The following is an 18,041-nucleotide window of genomic DNA, read 5'->3' as shown; positions in this document are numbered from 1 at the left end:
TCTGCACCTCTGGAGAAGAAAGCAACAGAATTAGAAGCTGAACTCATCCCTTCAACTCTTCCCTTCTTCTAAGGAAACTTTCACTAATGTTAGATATGCAGCAATATCAAATAGTTCCTTTAAAATACAGTGTCATCATACTTCACATTTGCTTTGGTGCCTGTTTCTTCATAATTCATGATGTTGGGGGAAAGCCTGGAGATCTCAGAGTTGTAACACACAGTTTATTTATACACAACAAATGAGGAGTAGTGATGAACTGCACATGAATAATATAAAAGCTCAGAGTTTCAGGATGAATGTTTGTGTTAGTAAGAGTCATGTACCAGCTGACAAACCCTCCACTTATTAACCAGAATGCTCTTCACTTCTCAGCACTAAATAAAAAACAGTGAGTTCTCCTGATGCTGTGGCTTCACACTTTCGGGGTCTGCATAGCCTATTTCAGCGATCGCCCTTTTAGCCAGCGTGTGCCACCGCTGCTTAAAAATGTCTCATATTTGACACCGGAGCGCAGCACGTCCTGCTGGATCTCTCTGTGCTTAGCTACATTTCCTGCATGTGTGAGCGTTTGAGACCTTGAGCAACAACTTAGTGAGTTGGTGCAAATCTGAAATTCAGAAGCAGCTCCTTTAACGTTGCCTTTATTATCCTTTGATATTACGCACAAGGCCACTTGATACTCTCCCACTTTATTCAGAAGGAGCCATGCCTTGTTACAGTCATGTCTCATTAATCTCTGCCGCTGTCAAGCACTGATTACGCCACTGCAATTTAATTTCACTCTTTCACCTGTGTTATCTATCTATCTATCTATCTATCTATCTATCTATCTATCTATCTATCTATCTATCTATCTATCTATCTATCTATCTATCTATCTATCTATCTATCTATCATCGTGGTATATTGATGTGTTGATGAGAAGAAGTGATCACCGCTGACACGTCTTTTCTTGCATTCAAAAAAAGGGTTTATTACAAGAAAGAACAATGTCACAAAAATGCTGAATCCTCTCCGTCTCCGTCTCTGGTGCCAATGTGAGACCTTTCCCTCTTGGTCCAAAGCCATAACTTTATATAAGTTTTTCTGACTCCAAAACTCCACCTTCTACAAACAGAAGGACGTACCTGACCCGGATGGTCATAAACTATAAGACAATACCCAACCTGTCCAATTTACCCTCTGGCATTTAACCTGTTGACCAGACAGATAAACTTTAGGCTAACGTAAACATAGTTGAGCCAAACCAGATGAATAATAAGGCTGTCCGGAGACGTCACATAACCTCTGACCTAAGTGTTTAGCCTTAAGACCAAACAAAGCATAAGTTCAAATTATAACGGATCATTTTCCGTGAGCAAGATAAGAACACACCTGGAGAAGAATGTAGTATAAAAGTAAAGCATGAGTGTCTATTTCTCAGGCATCTCACAGTCACTCCTAACATCAACAACACCCTTTTCTCGGGTTATTTATGTAGCGTCCTGCATTTCCTCTGAGCAAAGAGAGGGGCTACTCCTCTGAGACTGTCACACCTCTGTTGTACAAAACTGCAACTTCAACTGCAGCAGCAAAGAAATGATGTCTTTACAGTTATGGTTTGATAATGAGGCAATAAGATCATAGGCAGTAGGTAGCCTACCACTTTGTTACATGCAGGTTTACGTAACATGTAGGCAAATAAATTAGGTAGCCTAGGATCGATCGATCGATCGATCGATCTATCTATCTATCTATCTATCTATCTATCTATCTATCTATCTATCTATCTATCTATCTATCTATCTATCTATCTATCTATCTATCTATCTATCTATCTATCTATCTATCTATCTATCTATCTATCTATCTAGTGGAAGTGGACATCACTTGGATAGATCTATCTATAGCTGTGATGTCCACTTCCAGGCCTTTGTTCATTCTCCTTACATGATGATTCAGTGATGCCCTTTCATACTGTAAAATAACAACCTCCACCTCAGTCAGCTCAAGTGGTCTGTACTGGTTTTGCTCTTCAGCGCCCACTCACTCCGCGCTGCCCACACCTCTCCGTGTGTTTGGAAAGGTTGATAGTTGATCAGTTGATAAATGTGGCTCTGGTCTTCTCCAAGGAACAAAGCCTTTCACTCTCAGTGTGTGTGTGTGTGTGTGTGTGTGTGTGTGTGTGTGTGTGTGCGCGTGTGTCAAAATGGTCTTTTCTATTTCTGTGACAAGAGCCGGGCCATAAGTGTCACACATCCTTCCAGAGTCTCGCTCGTCAAATGCAAAGTGACATCAACATTATTGACGACATCATTTCAACAGTCAAGGTCAAGGTCAATCAGTGCTGATCTGCTCCGTCACCCTCTCCCTGTCACTGTTGATCTGTGTCTCTTTCTTTTCATGTGTTTGTGAGTGAGTGTGTGTGTGTTATCAAGTTTTCCATGGAGTAAAAAGACAGAGCATTTTTACCAACATGGTGAAGCAAGGAAAAAACATTACACCTAGTAAACGTCTCATTAGAGCTCATGAATTCAAAAACATGTTGTTTTTTTCCCCTCACATAGTAGAATATTTCTTTTCTAACGTGCCTAACCTGACTGACTGTGTGGCAGGTCAGGTGGCATCATGCACATTCATTTTGCTTGAGAGGATGACACACATTGGAGACACCCAAATTCATTCATTTAACCGTGTGTCGTCTAGTCTCATATGAGCTCATTGATCAAGGGTTAATGGAGACGTGTCTGGGGGACGTGTGTGCTCCGTGATGCCTGTACGGTCATGAATGAATAGGTACCTGTGTAAGTGGCTATCGATTTACCTGTCAGGAGACGCTGCCAGCGATTACAGGAGAATTGCATGAACACAGAGGCAATTTACATATCTCTCAAAGCTAATTATTGACAAAGCGGTTTGGTAGGTTTTAATAAGCGCCCTGTTGTCAGATTCAGTAATGATTTAAAACCTGCAATTAAGCATTTCTGTTGCTCCACCACACCTCTGCGATATTTAACAGTGCCTGTAACAAACACAATACATGTGTTCATATAATAATATGTCATTATTTAAAATCCCTCTTCTTACATTAACCAAGGTTGTATAAGTCTACAGAGAAATGCACACAGCATATAGTCTGTCTCAAATGATCAGTCAGTGACCAACTGGTAAGGACACGGAAAAGTGAAAAAGGATGGGGGGATTTTGTTGAATTTGCACCCTCAGGCCCCCATGTGAGTTCATCCATCCTCACTCATTACTGAAACTGAATATAAAAGGCTCCTCTTAAATTCTTCTGTTGGCATGTTTTGTTAAATATATTCATTCAATCTTTTGTTGACTTCTTGTTGAGGTTTTTAATCTCATTTTCAAGGTACAAAATTCATACTCAGGTGCCAGCAGCATAATGAAATTACAATAATAATAATAAAAAAAAGTGAAGAATAAAATACAAGGACAACATAAAGACAGCATAAAGCAGCAGCAGCAGCAGCAGGTGCCACAGGGCTCAGGATATGAAGCAGTGAGCTTGTCAATATCACAGCCTCTGGAAAGATGCTGGACTCCATTGTTATTCTGGGTTGCCTTTGCACAGAGGTGAAGAATAAATCAAATATGACAAAGGGGGAAAACATTTTCAACGGAAAACTGTAAATTGTGTATACGTATATTTGGCAGATTTTAGGATTGATTTTCACATTTCGAATGCATCTAATTTGGTTTTGTTCTGTGGAAATGCAGATTGATTTTACAAACATAATGTATTCAAAATAGGATTGTTTTACTGTAAATAGAAAATGAAGAAGTCAGAGCTTGGAAATTATGCTGTTAACCAAAGCTAATTTCGGAAATCAAGGTTGATTTCCATCAGACTAAACTTTGCCAGCGCTAAATCACTGGTATATGGTCCTTTACTGTAAGAGCAGAATGGCATACAGGTGCACCTCAATAAATTAGAATACAACTGTCAGGTCAGCAGTCATGACAGAGTACCAGACCATTTAAAGGCTCAGGAAACATTTGCAGGTGTCAGCTGATTAGAGTGAGACACACATGAAATATTTTAGTCTGTGTGAAATATGAGTTTCACTATTTGAACTGAACTACAGAAATACATTTTCATGATATTCTAATTTATTCTGTTATCTGTACATGAGGCATCCAGCCTTGCGTGCAGTATGGCATGTCCTCATGTCCCCCACTGTCGTTATTTGCAAAAAGGATTGATCTCTTTATTCAAGAGAACAATCAAACAATGTCAGAGTCAACTGATACAAGAAATAATGACAGAGAGCTAAATATTAACAATACAGACATCCATACACATATAGATAACATGTTTGCACATATATAATCAAATAAATAAAACATACATTAATATATAAAGTCTTAAAGGAGTTCAACAAATATATTTTATAAATGTTCTATTAATCTTTTACTTTTTTATTGTTTATCAAGGAAAGTATTTGACATTTGTATTAATTTCTACAGAAAACACGGGAAATGAAGATTGGGAACATCTTTTGAAGCAAGAGGCAGGAGGCAGGCAATGTCCAAACACATGACAGAGTCATTAGTGGCCAACTGGTCACACCGGCACCAGTCCTCCCCTCAGATTACTGTAAATCCAGGTCAGTCAAACATAGAGTTCATCAACAGCAACAATAACAAAATTACATTTAAATAGTTAAGCATGTTGAAACTTTACAAAAGCCAGGTCGGAACAATAAAAGACGGAGACGTTTTTTATGAATTTACCTCGAAAACAACTCTGTCTCGTAGCCTACTCCTAAAACTATAGGGATTATGGCAATGGGCCAATTTGCCAAAATGTTGAACTATCCCTTTAAGCAGATTGAATTTACTTGAGACATCAGCCCCGACCATGGACATGTCCTCCTGATGTCCCTGAGGTCCAGGATGTAACCTCCCCTGAGCTGAACCCCCACTGGTGCCCAGAAGAAGAAGATCTACCTCGCTGAAGTCTTTGAAAAGCTCAGGTATGTTTTTGTTTTACCAAACCCCTCTGGGGTGTCCTCTGGGACACTTTTTCTTTTGTATCATAATGAATGGTTGACAGTAAACACAGCCTTTATGATCATCACATCTGTTAATTGGGTTTTCAAAAACATGTTTTAATCAAATTGACTTGTTGTTGGCACGGTTCACAAGTATGAAAGTGTGCGTCCCTCCCTGGCTGTACAGTGTCCTGCTCAGATGAAGGATAAAACAGCTCCACACTGCAGAAATCATTGTCTTTGAGATTTCAGTTGGGGACTCGATGAATTTACAATTCATATCCTGAGTCAACCTTGAGTTATGAAGGCTGAGGCTTTCACTGGACCTGCTCAGAGAGCAAATACTAATCACTAAGCATTCATCACTACAGCAGTGTTTTCATTGATATGAAGTGTGAACCTGGCTGGAAATCAGCTATGGGCAACAAGAGGGTGGACAGAGAATCTGCTCTTTATTGTGAACAAGAAAACTTGAAATAATCTTTTATCTTCCTTGAAAGTTTAGTTCTAAGTGTTAAAGCCTCCAGTATCTACTTCTGAAACATTTCTAATCTTGTTGAACTCAATTTATGACGGAAAGTTCCTGTATGTATTCTTTTCCAAAAAAATTAATGCTCTCGTGTCTCCGGTTTCCTCCATGAGAGGAGTCGCTGGATGGTGCTGGTGGAGGTTACTGGCTGGCATGGCTTCCTCTCCTGACAACGCTTGCTTCCTCCAATCCATCCATCCATCAGTGTCTGTTCTCTCTTGCTCTTTCTCTCGCCTCGTTGTAATCAATCCTTGGGAAAAGGACTTTTAGCCTTTTCCTGCCCCTGTCTTATTTGGCTCCAGCTTCCAGTATCCAGCCCAGTTGATCATGTCACCTTGTTCTCTAGCTGACAGAAAGGTGGACGAGGAGAAAAAAGTAGACTAATCTTCTCTTTCCTGTTCCCTCTGTTGCCTATCAGCTCTCCTAGGGTCCCAACCTCTATCACACCTATGAGATTGGATCCCCCTACCCCCCCTTACAGTGGACACTGGGACCAGGAGGAGAGATGAACACATTGGGTAGGGTGTACCTGACTTTCTCACACACCAGATTGCTCCTGCAATGTTAGAGCAGCAAGCCAAGAGGCTGAGGAGATGATTGCTGCACTGTCGAATGCACTGAGTGGGATATTCTCATGCTCCATCCATCTGGTGTAGCATTTTCATGTTTTCTGATGAGCTGACAGCCCAAAGAAAGCTGTTAGTGATCTCAGCGCAGCATTGTCCTTTGCGCCCAAGACAGACTGTGTGTGCTTGATTAAAGTCATCAAGGCCTTAGAGCAAATCTCTGTGTTGACCACGAACAAACTGGTAAACATGTTGATTGTAGTCTTCCAATTAAAGGGCTCTCGGTAATGTCACGACCAACTGCCTGAGTGAGTGGGTCTACGCAGACTGGTGTTAGATTTGGACTCGGGGACAGATGGGACGGCTTTCTCTCTCTCTCTCTCTCGTTCAAAAACAAACCTTTAGCTCCTGCTGTTTGAGAAATGAGTGTGAAGCCTGACGGCAAAGGATGTTGGGGACAAAATCATGAGCAACACACTTTGTTCACTTGACTCATGAAGGTGCTGAGGAAACAGTAAACACCCCCATGTTGGTGAAAAAGAACAAACATAACACGTGTCATTCTTGGACCATAAGCTGTTTTGTTTGAAGGAACACATAATATGTTTCTTTGGCAATATGAGTAAAAATGCAGTTAAATCTTTATACCAAGAGAGACTGATGATGAGACTCGTTTGCTGTCCAGACACAACTCCAAATGAGCTGCTCTGTAATTACTGGATGTTAGTGTTGTAGTCAAGACCACCTAACCAGAGACCGAGTCAAGACCAAGACCAGAGCATGCCAAGACCAATACTTTGAGGGGGTCGAGACCTGATAGACCAAGACCAAGACCAAGTGGGGGGTGGCAAGACCAAGTCCAAGACCAAGACCAAACCAATGCAAGACCATTTTCAAGACCATTAGCCTACTGTATTCAGTGCCAGAACTCATAATAATCATTTGGCTTGATATTTACATTACTCCTCAGCTAAAAAGAAAAGATCATTTTTTTAAAGTATTTTTTGTGGAGCTGTGGGGCTTTTTTGCCTTTAATTGATACGTTAGTATAAACAGACAGAAAACAAGGAGGCAGAGAAAGGGCACACCAGGGGATTCGAACTGGGACCGGCTGCAGCAAGGATATGGGGCGCCTGCTCAACTCTGTGAGCTATACGACGCACCAAAAGATAAATCTATTTAATAAGATCTAAATTCCAAATTTAATTGAAAAAGTTTGGATTGAACAGAAGAACACAGCACAGTAGCCTACCTGCTGAAGTCTCCTCCCACTGTTGACTCTGGTGACACCAAGTTGTTCAGATGCTTACTGTACACAAGCAGATACTTTAGTAGAACGAGTTGAAATATTTTACAGTTTTTCTCAGTCGCTTTGGTGCTTTTCTCACATCACTCTTAACATTTGCACAACAGTTAGTGCATTTCTCAGAACAATTATCACAAACTGCAAAACCTAGTGGATAACCTGCAAAAGCGCGTCACTTGCTCAAAATGGATTGTCCATCCCTCAAAAGCAAGTACTCATGTCAATGAAACTGTCAGTGTCGTCAAAATGAGAAGTCCTGACACCATCGTTTATGAACAAGATAGTCAAATGGCTTTGTCATGTTTTCATTAGGACACTTTATTCTCTAAGTGTTTTCCAATGCAAAAAGTGATGATACTACCTGAAAATGCTCCAGACAGCACTATACACTACTTGTACAGCCATGTGAAAACTACAGTAAAGTTACACATTACTGTATTTAGTGGAGATACTGAATATGTATGTTTCACATTTCTACTGCATATGCTCTTTGCAATTCTGATTTGTTCAAAGTATTGTGCAAAGGAAAAATACACTACAGTCATCTACAACAAACATAATAAACACTCTTTGGGTACAACTTTACGTAAACAATGTTGCAGTACACTAACTGAACCTACAGAGTACTGTAAATCATTCCTGCACATCCAGACGTTCCAGTCACATTTTCATCTACATCACTCTGTCAATTGTAGCGATTGAAACAGATTCAATATTCCCAAAGATACTAATGTCATCCTTACATTGTATCTCGTTCAACCTTATGCCATTGTTTGTAATGGGCTCAGTCTCTTCCACCTCTGTGAGGTTGTCTTGTGATCCTATGTGATGCAGAGTAAAATTACAGTAATGTACAGTACATGTACTGCATCAACCATTATTACTGTAGTGTACAATACTGTAAAAGTGCTTCCTACTTGTAAAATGTTGTAGTACAGTACCGTACTGTAAAGATGGGAAATCTTTACTGTGGTTGCTGTAATACATTACAACACAGTCAATCTGTTCTCTAGTGAAGCTGTAAGTCTAAATGTAAAAAAGTTCTTGTCCCACTGTATCTTACAGTAATGCCTGACACAATGACAGCAGTGCAGATTGTTTAGTGCTGAATTACTGTCCAATACCACACATACCTGTTGTTCCTTACTGTAAATGTTTGAATAACTGAATTCACAGCTTCTCCCAACATTTAAAACTAGTTTGACAGATTTTGAAAACTAGTTCAAGAATTTTGTATGTAATGACTCAAGCAATGAAATGAGGACTATTAGTTTTATAGGGAAAGACTATTCAGCGTTCAAAAGTATAGTTCATTTTGACTGACATGACATAAACAAATGATAATGTTGTAAAACAGCAGAGAATTGTATGAGAGCAACTGATACATGTCCAAAAGCATTTGCAATTTGTTCAGAGGAAGGAGAAACTGCTACTATGATGTGGACAAATGACTACATGTTGTGGAGGTTGAACTAATAGTTATGAGAACTTTCATTCTGATCTGAGAATAGCACCAAAGCGATTGAGAAAAACTGTAAAGTTACTGAATTACATTACATAATTCAAAGTGAGCGGGTGACAGACAGAGAAAGATTTGCGGTTAACAAAAAACCTGTTGTAGTACCTGGGGAATAAGCAACAGCTCTTATAGCTGTAATACAGGGTTGTGTAGTTTAGATAAACAAAAATCCCGACCTTTGGAAACGAAGACTGCTTGGTTCTTTATCAGCCTCAACCAGGGTGAATATGACATGGATAATAAATTACTGACATTGTCTTGAGTTGTGGCTGTTGTGAAGTTACTTACTGCATTTTAAACATTTTAACGGCTGACATTGCTGATCCTTCCATATTAGTATTTTGTGCAAACAATTGCATACTAGACTTCCACATTGGCTTGCACATGAATGGTGAAGTGTACAGCATATCCATTTTCAGGTATTTATGGAGAACATTTCTGATACAGAGTTAAAACAGTCGTCTACTCTAGAGGGAGATCATTTTCATTTTCAAACACTGTTTCAGAATGAAAACATAGTGGTGTGAATGCAGTCTAGATGTCCATTCACATTCAGATTGCTGGTACAATTTACTGATATTCCTTGAATGCCTCCTATGCAGGGGTTCATTTACCAGGCAGACATAGTTGTCATTTTAAAATGTGCCAATATAAGGGGCCATCAGGGCCCCCCTTTCCCCTTTGGGACCTCATACATTTGCCTATCTGACAGCTGTGTCCACTGACCACTCCACATATTGCATTATAACTTTAAGCTAAATGTGAATGCCAGCATGACAAAAATCTCAATACTGACATTTTGTTTGCTGTTTCTGAGAAACCTCCTAACATTGTAGCGACTGAGCAACCAGTCAGAGACTTAAACACAGTATATAGAAAACATATATATACACAGGGGAGTGGATGCAGCTAGGTGAACTGGCTCAAAACACTACATACCACACAGAAGAGAGATGCTGTATACATCTCCACTAGATTTTTTAGATTAGCCAAAATCCATACATTGGAACACTAATACTGCTATCCCACTCTGAGTGGACATGATCAAATAACACATTTGGATTAGATTATCATTAGTGTAAGATGATGTTTTCTTGAATTGTTCTGAACATTTTATAACAAACTCAAATGCAGTTACCTTTCATTTCACTTTTTTCCCTTTAGTGAGATAAATTGTAGGCTATTTAATTAGTTTTATATGCACAGTGTGGCTTTTCAGAATCATTTTACATTTAGTTACAGAAACAGGACGATAAAATATAAAAAGGAAATGCTCCTCTATTAACAATTGAAGGTTATAGCTTCATTGTGTTGCTATGTAAGCACTGCAGCACTTACATCAGCATTTGTTCATGTTTGATGACTAAAGACATGAGTTGAATTGGCCTCACCATTGAATTGCAATTTCTTTATACTTATGGCATCTTCACTTCCTGCTATGTAAATGTTGATTTGATCTGAAGATTCAGATTTAGGCCTGCATGAAGATATTTAATCACAAAATCCTCAGATTAGCTATTCAAATTAAATCCAGATAAAAGCTACTAACAGGGTAAATTGCCAAATAAATATTGAACTTTTACTCCCAGGTGAACATAATAATCTCACTGAATATCTATTACTGTAGTGGCTCTGTTGTTTTAGCTTGCAATTATTTGAAAGGTACAAAAATCCACAATAGTGTCCCAGTGTTTGCTGGGATGAACAAAAAGACAAGTAGCCTACAGTCATGTCAAAACTAATATCTTTCTCAGATGTGACATATGTAGCCTTATTTTCTTTTATCTGAAGTTTCTGACTGAGAGCAACATGGAAAAATATGTCGTGTTTTGTCCCATGATGCCTATTTCTTTTCTGTCACTGAACGTGGTCTCCTGCTGGGAGCAGGTGATATTAATTGTCACTTGATTAGGAACATCACCGTGTTCAAAAGACAAGAGTTTACGATACATCCTTTGATCAGTAGGCCTACTCCGACTGGTAAGAAAAAGAAAAAGAAAAATCCGCACACCAACAAAAGCTCCCGAGCAATAATTTATTATCACCCAAAGGGGGGAGTGACGATTCGGGTTGAAAACCCTTCCTCTACTACTCCGACTGGTGACTCGCCATTGGAAAGTGTTGGGAAGGGCCAAGGCTAACTGACTAGCATTCTGGCTTCAATAGAAGGAAAGATAATGCAATAGGACAATGTGAAACATTTGTGTTTCTCTACACCTCTGGAAACAGCTCATATGGACCAAAATAATGAAATGTGATACTGAACTGGATTGGTAAGTAGACAGCCGTTAATGCTAACATTTGCTATTTAGCAGTAGGAAAACATACAAACAGCTCCTTTAAATGTTGTTTTTCAGATTCTACACCTGTTATTTTCCTTTAGTACCTGAGTAAATTGAGGTAAAATCTTGCAACCATGTGACACAGGATTATACCACATAAAACAACGTAGATTACAATAACAAAAATTAGATTACACAATTCAGTTAGAACAATTATTTGTGCTTACAGTATTATTATTTAAAGTAATACTATTTTTTTTTACTTTATTTACTTTTATAAGCTTAATCAATATTTAAAGAAAAAATAATAAAAATGTCTGGCCCAAATGCCCTTTAAAATAATTACAAACACAACAAAATTAACTTAATTGTGTTTACTGTATTTTTTATTTATTATAATAATATATAATCATTTTTACTTTATTTACTTTCAAGATTCATCAATATTCTAAGTGAAAGCCAATTTTAAAAAGTCTTTCAAACTGATAGGCTTGTGAAAATGCCCTTAAAAATCATTACAAACACAACAAAATGAATTCGACGGTTCATATTTGAAGCCAAAACCTTTAACTCACAGTACAGTAAAGTTATTAACTCTGCTTCATGCTTCTGCTTCAAAGAGTGATCAATAACATTGCTTTTTCAAACATTTCTCTAAGGTTTCCCATGGAGCCGCTGTGCGTTGTGTTTACATTGCGGCGTGTGACAGCCGGAGCGACCACAGTGACGTTTCACGACAGCCTCGCCGCCCCAACAGTGCATTCTGGGTCCAACCCAAGATGGCTGCGCCCTTGCAGAAGTGCTGAAGAAGTGCTTCTCCGGAGAAATTCTCGGCTTTCTATGCGATTTCCGCCAAAACTTCCTCACCGGAGCAGTTCCTCGGCTCGCTGGTTTGAAGCAGAAGCCCACGGGACCCCCACTCGTCGATAAGCACGGCCGGTGCTTCGCGTGGCTGTGGCAGACTGTCCGTGTGAAGATGGGCCTCGTCTCCAGCCCCTTCCCATAGCGAAGAGCGGTGGGGAGAGGAGCCGCAGATTCCCCTGCAAACACGCACCCGTTCAACTCGGATCCGACGGGTTCGAGCTGCTCTACAGGCTGTGGACGCTGCCCTACAATTTTCTGACCAGGATTGTTTGTGCGACCGTGTCTGTCATCGTCCGGAGGCGGAGAGGTTCCCCAGCCCGGGTAGATAATCCCACAGCACCGAGGTCTGCATCTGCACGCTCCGCTGCCACTACACCGGCGCCATTTCTGCACATCTGCTCTGTCTCACTCAGCTCTGAGCTCCCGCTGTTTCCGCAGGACACCCGACCAGAAGCTTTATATAGCCCCCCGCTCCCCGTGCAGCCTGACAGCCCGCTTTAAGGGCAGGGAGCTGTCAAAATTAGCCGCGCGAGCTAGGCTAACAGTTAGCTAGCTGGCCGTTGTGTGTTGTTAACTGTCGTGCCAGGTGCTCCCCTCCCCTCCCCGTGACGTCAGGACCGACCCACCCAGACCAGGTGCACACTACCCGTAGCTGCTCACCTGTGGTCCCGTCACGACGTCATCCAGGTGCTGCTTCTCTGTCCGGTCTAAACATCAGTAACTTACCGCAGGCAGCGAGGCAGCTAGCAGCAGAGCTAAGTGGAGCCAGGGATGTGGGGTTTGTTGAAGCAGGGGAGGTCCCATTGCTTTGTTTTGTTTACTTATTAGATCTTAATTAAACAACTCAGCAGTCGTTGAAGTTTTCCCAGATTCTTAAACTAAAGTGTTGTGGCCCTGGCCAACGCTGTGTGTCATTTTCAACTGTCAATGGCAGTGAACGCATCACTGCCTTGACACTGGTAGATACAGCGTTGAGCGTGGTTTCTACGGCAACAGACCTGAGTTTCAAACTAGTTGCATTCAACATCACACCTGCATGAAAAGCCCCGTAGTAGGCTATGTGAATAGCATGCATTTCATAGTTTTAGTAGGCTACTACTGCCAGATCTACTATTTTCATATTTGACTTTTATGATCAAAAATGTTTTTCATTTCAAAGTTAAAATTCTCATCAGAAATGTTCAATCTTAGTGTTGTGGTTCTCAAGTCTTGAGACCACATTTTCGTGGTCTTTGTCTTGTCTCTTTTTAGCTGAGGAGGAGTAATGTATAAAGACACATGATTATTATGAGTACTGGTACTGAATACAGTAATGGTCTTGAAAATGGTCTTGCGTTGGTTCGGTCTTGGACTTGGTCTTGGTCTTGACTTGGTCTCGGGTTAGGTGGTGTTGACCACAACACTACTCAATCTTAGTTTAGTGAACCACATCAAACTCCATAGGTGCTGTCTCAGTGTATTGGTTGGTACAGAACAGTTTAATTGTGACGTGTCTGATTTATTATTGATACAACTGAATGACAGTGTGGCCTTACAGACGGTGTGTTAATATCGCACAGTGTCTTCCTCTGGCCTGATGGATTGAACTCCTGTCTGACGAGGAGAAAATGAGTTGACCCCGTCTCCTCCAAGCGATGTTAAAAGCAATTTATGCAAATGAACTATTGTTTTTAGATTTCCCTTGACATGTAGTAATGGCAAATTTGAATATGTTTTTTTTATCCTTTCACAAATTGTCGGTGTCTGTGGCAACAGTCATACAAATCTATCCACAACAGTAAAGTCATTATGGAGTCATTTAACAACAACATGCTCCACAGTCCCAAAGAAATTTAAATCAAACGCAACTGATGTACAAGATGCGTACATGAACTGATGATGCCTCTTGGATGAGTGGTGAAACGTCTTCCTAGACAAATAACCAAGTCCAGTTGTGTTTGATATAAATTTCTTTGGGATAACGATGACCTGGACAAATGAGAATGTTCACAGGCTTATGCTCCACAGTGTCACCTACACCAGTGTGATGCATTACTACCTGAAATCTTGCTAAACAGTATTTTTGAGTTGAGATATTTGTTCTCGTCACATAAATTGTGAAAACACCAGGCATAAAGCAGAGTTAGAATACACTCCATGACTTAGATCCACATGAAGTACTGTACCACTATGATCCTCAACTCCATGATAGTTCTCATCATTTACTGTCCCTAGATATTCATATTATTTTCCATCACCATACTTGCTGCTGTGTGCTTCTTGCTCTCAAATCAATCATCATGATATCGATCATTTAGTTGTCTTGTTATTTAGCTGAAGGAAACTAACCTAACACCAAACTCATGTGCAATACTCGTTTTACCCTGATTGATCAAACCATTAATCACTGTATCATCAGTAACTCTGACACTAAAAGCACTAAAGCAGGGTGGGTTGGTCTGACATTCACATGGTTAGAGAGTTAAAAACCCAGGAGAAATGATGTTGGCCCCCAGTGTTGGTAATAACAAGGGAAGACAATGCAGCATTTACTCTTACACACTGTCATCCATCAGTCTCCAGGGTTTTACCTGGGGCAGTAACACCGCATCCATTAAACCTATATTGTATGGTGTTTGTTTCTGTCACAAAACGTTGCCACTAACGTTGCCGTCCTTCCTCCACAGGGCCCTGATGAAAATGGACTCAGACCTGCTTCATTCGCCGGCCATGGGCCTGGCCGAAGAAGAAGAAGCAGACATGAATGACTGGAAGCTCCCCCTGGCCTTCATGAAGAAGAGGCACTCAGAGAAGATTGAGGGCTCCAAAGCCTTGGCGCAGAGCTGGAGGATGAAGGACAGGGTAAGTTTACTGCTCGTGTGTGTGTCAGGAGGTTAAGGATGCTCCCGCTGCCATGAATTTTATCTATAAACTCATTCAGATTCACACTTGGATATGTACATGTTTGTTATGCAGCTGCAATTGCTGTGATTAGTCTGGTGGTATTCAGTATTCTCTTTTTTATTCAGTGCGTCTTCCTCTAGATGCTGCTTTGACGTGGTATAATGGAGGGGATGTTTTGACTGGTCTGTTGGTCGGTCTGTTTTGTTTGTGTCTGTTATCTGATACTGGCTTTTTTTAGTCTGTGTGCACGTAGCCGCTGTGGCATCAGAGTGTAAAGATGACAGAGGTCATCTGTTGTTGTACCCAGCTGGTTCATAGTTATAATGTGGAAATCAGGAAACAAAAAACAGACCTATGCACCTGTCTCTCCTTTTTATTATGCTGGACCTGCTTCATTGATAAACCATCAGACTTTTGATGCTTTTAATGCACATTTTGTTTTTTTGCTCCTTTCACTGCAAACCAAATGGCATATCTGTTTAATCTCCTCTGGAGTCTTACCTCATGTCTGGTAAACTGCTCATGTAGTCCATAAGATTGGTGCTAAATAAACCTCAACAACTGTCGGACAGTTTCCAAACTGCCCTGTTTTGCTAAGGCTCTGGGATCTCTACTAAAGCTCAAATCATTCCTCTCACAGAGCACTGTGTTGAGTCCTCACCAGTCTGGTGTCTGAGTGAAACGCAGCACTGTCACTGCTGTTACATCTGGCACAAATGGTTTTGTATGTGCTCTGGACGAAGAGAAGTATTGTGCTGCCCTCTCTGTAGATTTAACAAAAGCATTTGATACTGGTGACCACCCTCTGCTCCTACAAAGACTCAGTGATGTTGGCTTCTACTCTGACTCTCATAAGTGGTTCCAGGAGTATCTGTCTGACCGACAGCAGTGTGTGACCCCAGGAAACCAGCTTAATGCCTTCTGGGTCCTGTTCTGTTCACTATTTTAAGTCGACAACATAACAACTACGAAAACAAACAGTAACACCCACCTTTATTGCACCTCTAACACTGCACATTCAAAAACCCTTCAGCAAGCCTTTGACTAGACAGTATCAACTCTTTAACAGCACACAGGATTGAAAGGGTCACAGAAGAATAATTGAATTCAAATTTCACATTGACAAACTAGTGAGTAAATTAAAGTAAAAAAAATAAAACAGTTACTCTAATCAGCCAACAATTACTCAGCACATTCAAGTGATTATTTAATGCCCCATGTTGCTCAGGCCTTGTTTGCATGGAACAAAGACAATAATGTCAGTGTGTTTCTACACGAAAAAAGTGTCCAAAGTGGAGACTGATTGGCTAGCATGGTTTTATAGGTTTACCGTGCTCATAGTAGCTCTTGACGGTGTATTCATGAATGAATGAGTTTTTTGAAAGCGATCTGGTGTGAATGATGTTATTTTCTGAAAACGTAGAATCTGGCTGTGTGTAATCATGACCTCAGATAATTTTACATATTACCACTTCAAAAACAATTTCTCAGCTTCTGAATGCGATTGTTTGGACCGTGTTTCGTAGTTTTGTATTTTTGACTGTTTCATTTTCTTTCTGTGCTCTCGACATCATTGAAAATGAGAATTTTTCCCTCAATGACTCCTGGAGACTTCAATAAAGGTTAAATGAGTTATAGGAAAGGGCAATGTCTAGGATTGGTCATTTTGCCATCTACAAGGTCTCAAAATTTCAGTTCATTAAAAGAGACTAATCAAATTCTCTCACACCACACACTGTGCTGTGAGAGGACATCGGTCTTTAAACAGCCAGGACGCAGCAGCAAATCACTGGCCACCCTCGTCTTTATTATGGGGCCAATTCATTTCATTCTGCTGGAGGCTACCCATACTGCCTTTGACAGGAGAACCTCAAAGCTTTCCCTCATGGACGGCCACGGTGTGTGTCAGCTCTCGTAAAACTGTCGTTTGATCCACTACAGTGTTACCAACCTGCCTATTTCATTACCTCGTGGCTACGGAGCCGTGCCACTGTAATGATGGCACATGCCACACGGTGATACATAACCCTCAGAAACTCTGCAGCGAATGAAAATTCAACGCCTCGCTGCTGCTTGGACATCAGTGGAATTACACCGCAGCGACTGTGTCAGGCTTCAGGGAGGCTTGAATAAGAAGGCATCATTAAGTGTGAGGCTGCTATTGATTTAAAAGAGGTGAGAGGGGCTGGTTGGAATGGGCGTCTCTGTCAGAAAGTCGTGCTAAATTGGCCTTGTAGCATTTCATTTTTCATCACTTAAGTATTTCAGGCCATAGACCCTCATTTGTACACTTGAAAGAAGAATGAGTCCATTCACATTTCTGGGTTCAGAGAGCTGCGACTAAAAAAGAGCTTTCTGTTTTGAATGGCTTGGCGTTAAATCCATCTTTTAAAGGGATATTTCAACATTTTGGTAATGTTAAATACATTTTTTAAAGGGATATTGCCTATTGCCATAATCCCTATAGTTTTAGGAGTAGGTTCATTACCTTTAATTGTCGGTGCAAGTTGTATTTAGATCGGTGGAGCAGAGACGCGAGCTGCACGGTATTTCCATGTTTCTCTCATCAAACTTAAATACACAATCCAACAACTCCAAAACGCCCTTGTGGACAAGTTGTGACCTTGACATTCACCACGCTATGAAATGATAACGTATAATTATGTAACATTACGACACATGAAACTACTTGCTTTTGAAATCACTCCACCCAGCAGCCGTGTCTGGAATATAGTTCCGGTGACGCATTTGCCGAGAAAACAACTCTGTCTCGTAACGTTCCATATTATTTAATGTGCAGGTCACAACTTCTCCACCAGAGTGTTTTGGAGTTGTTGGATTGTGTATTTAATAAGTTTGAAGAGCGAAAGCTGGAAATACCATAAGCCTCCGTAGCGTTAGAAAATACCGTGCAGCTCACATCTCTGCCCTGCCGACCTAAAAACAGCTTGCACCAACAATTAAAGGTAACAAACCTACTCCTAAAACTATAGGGATTATGGCAATGAGCAAATTTGCCAAAATGTTGAAATATCCCTTTAAGATTGCAGTATCTGATAAAGGATGGATTTTTTTTTCCAGTTGTTCGTGGG

General features: G+C 40.6%; 1 protein-coding gene across 2 annotated transcripts in view; it reads left to right on the top strand.

Annotated features, from left to right (window-relative positions):
* The first annotated feature begins 11,964 nt into the window (after nucleotides 1-11,964).
* LOC146991404 (regulatory-associated protein of mTOR-like) overlaps nucleotides 11,965-18,041 on the top strand; it is a 150,635-nt gene continuing 144,558 nt past the window's right edge. The window contains exons 1-2 of one of the 2 annotated variants that reach the window (XM_085768951.1): nucleotides 11,965-12,410; nucleotides 14,733-14,907. In XM_085768951.1, coding sequence (XP_085625077.1) covers nucleotides 14,740-14,907 — 168 coding nt within the window. In that variant the 5' untranslated portion in view covers nucleotides 11,965-12,410; nucleotides 14,733-14,739. The remainder of the gene's footprint in view (nucleotides 12,411-14,732; nucleotides 14,908-18,041) is intronic. The other variant, XM_085768866.1, reaches the window with a different exon arrangement.

Source organism: Trachurus japonicus, chromosome 1 (assembly GCF_045865225.1).
Source record: "Trachurus japonicus isolate A0001 chromosome 1, Traja_1.0".
Lineage (NCBI taxonomy): Eukaryota > Metazoa > Chordata > Actinopteri > Carangiformes > Carangidae > Trachurus > Trachurus japonicus.
The sequence above is the reverse complement of the archived record's forward strand: the minus strand, read 5'-3'. Positions and strand labels throughout refer to the sequence as shown.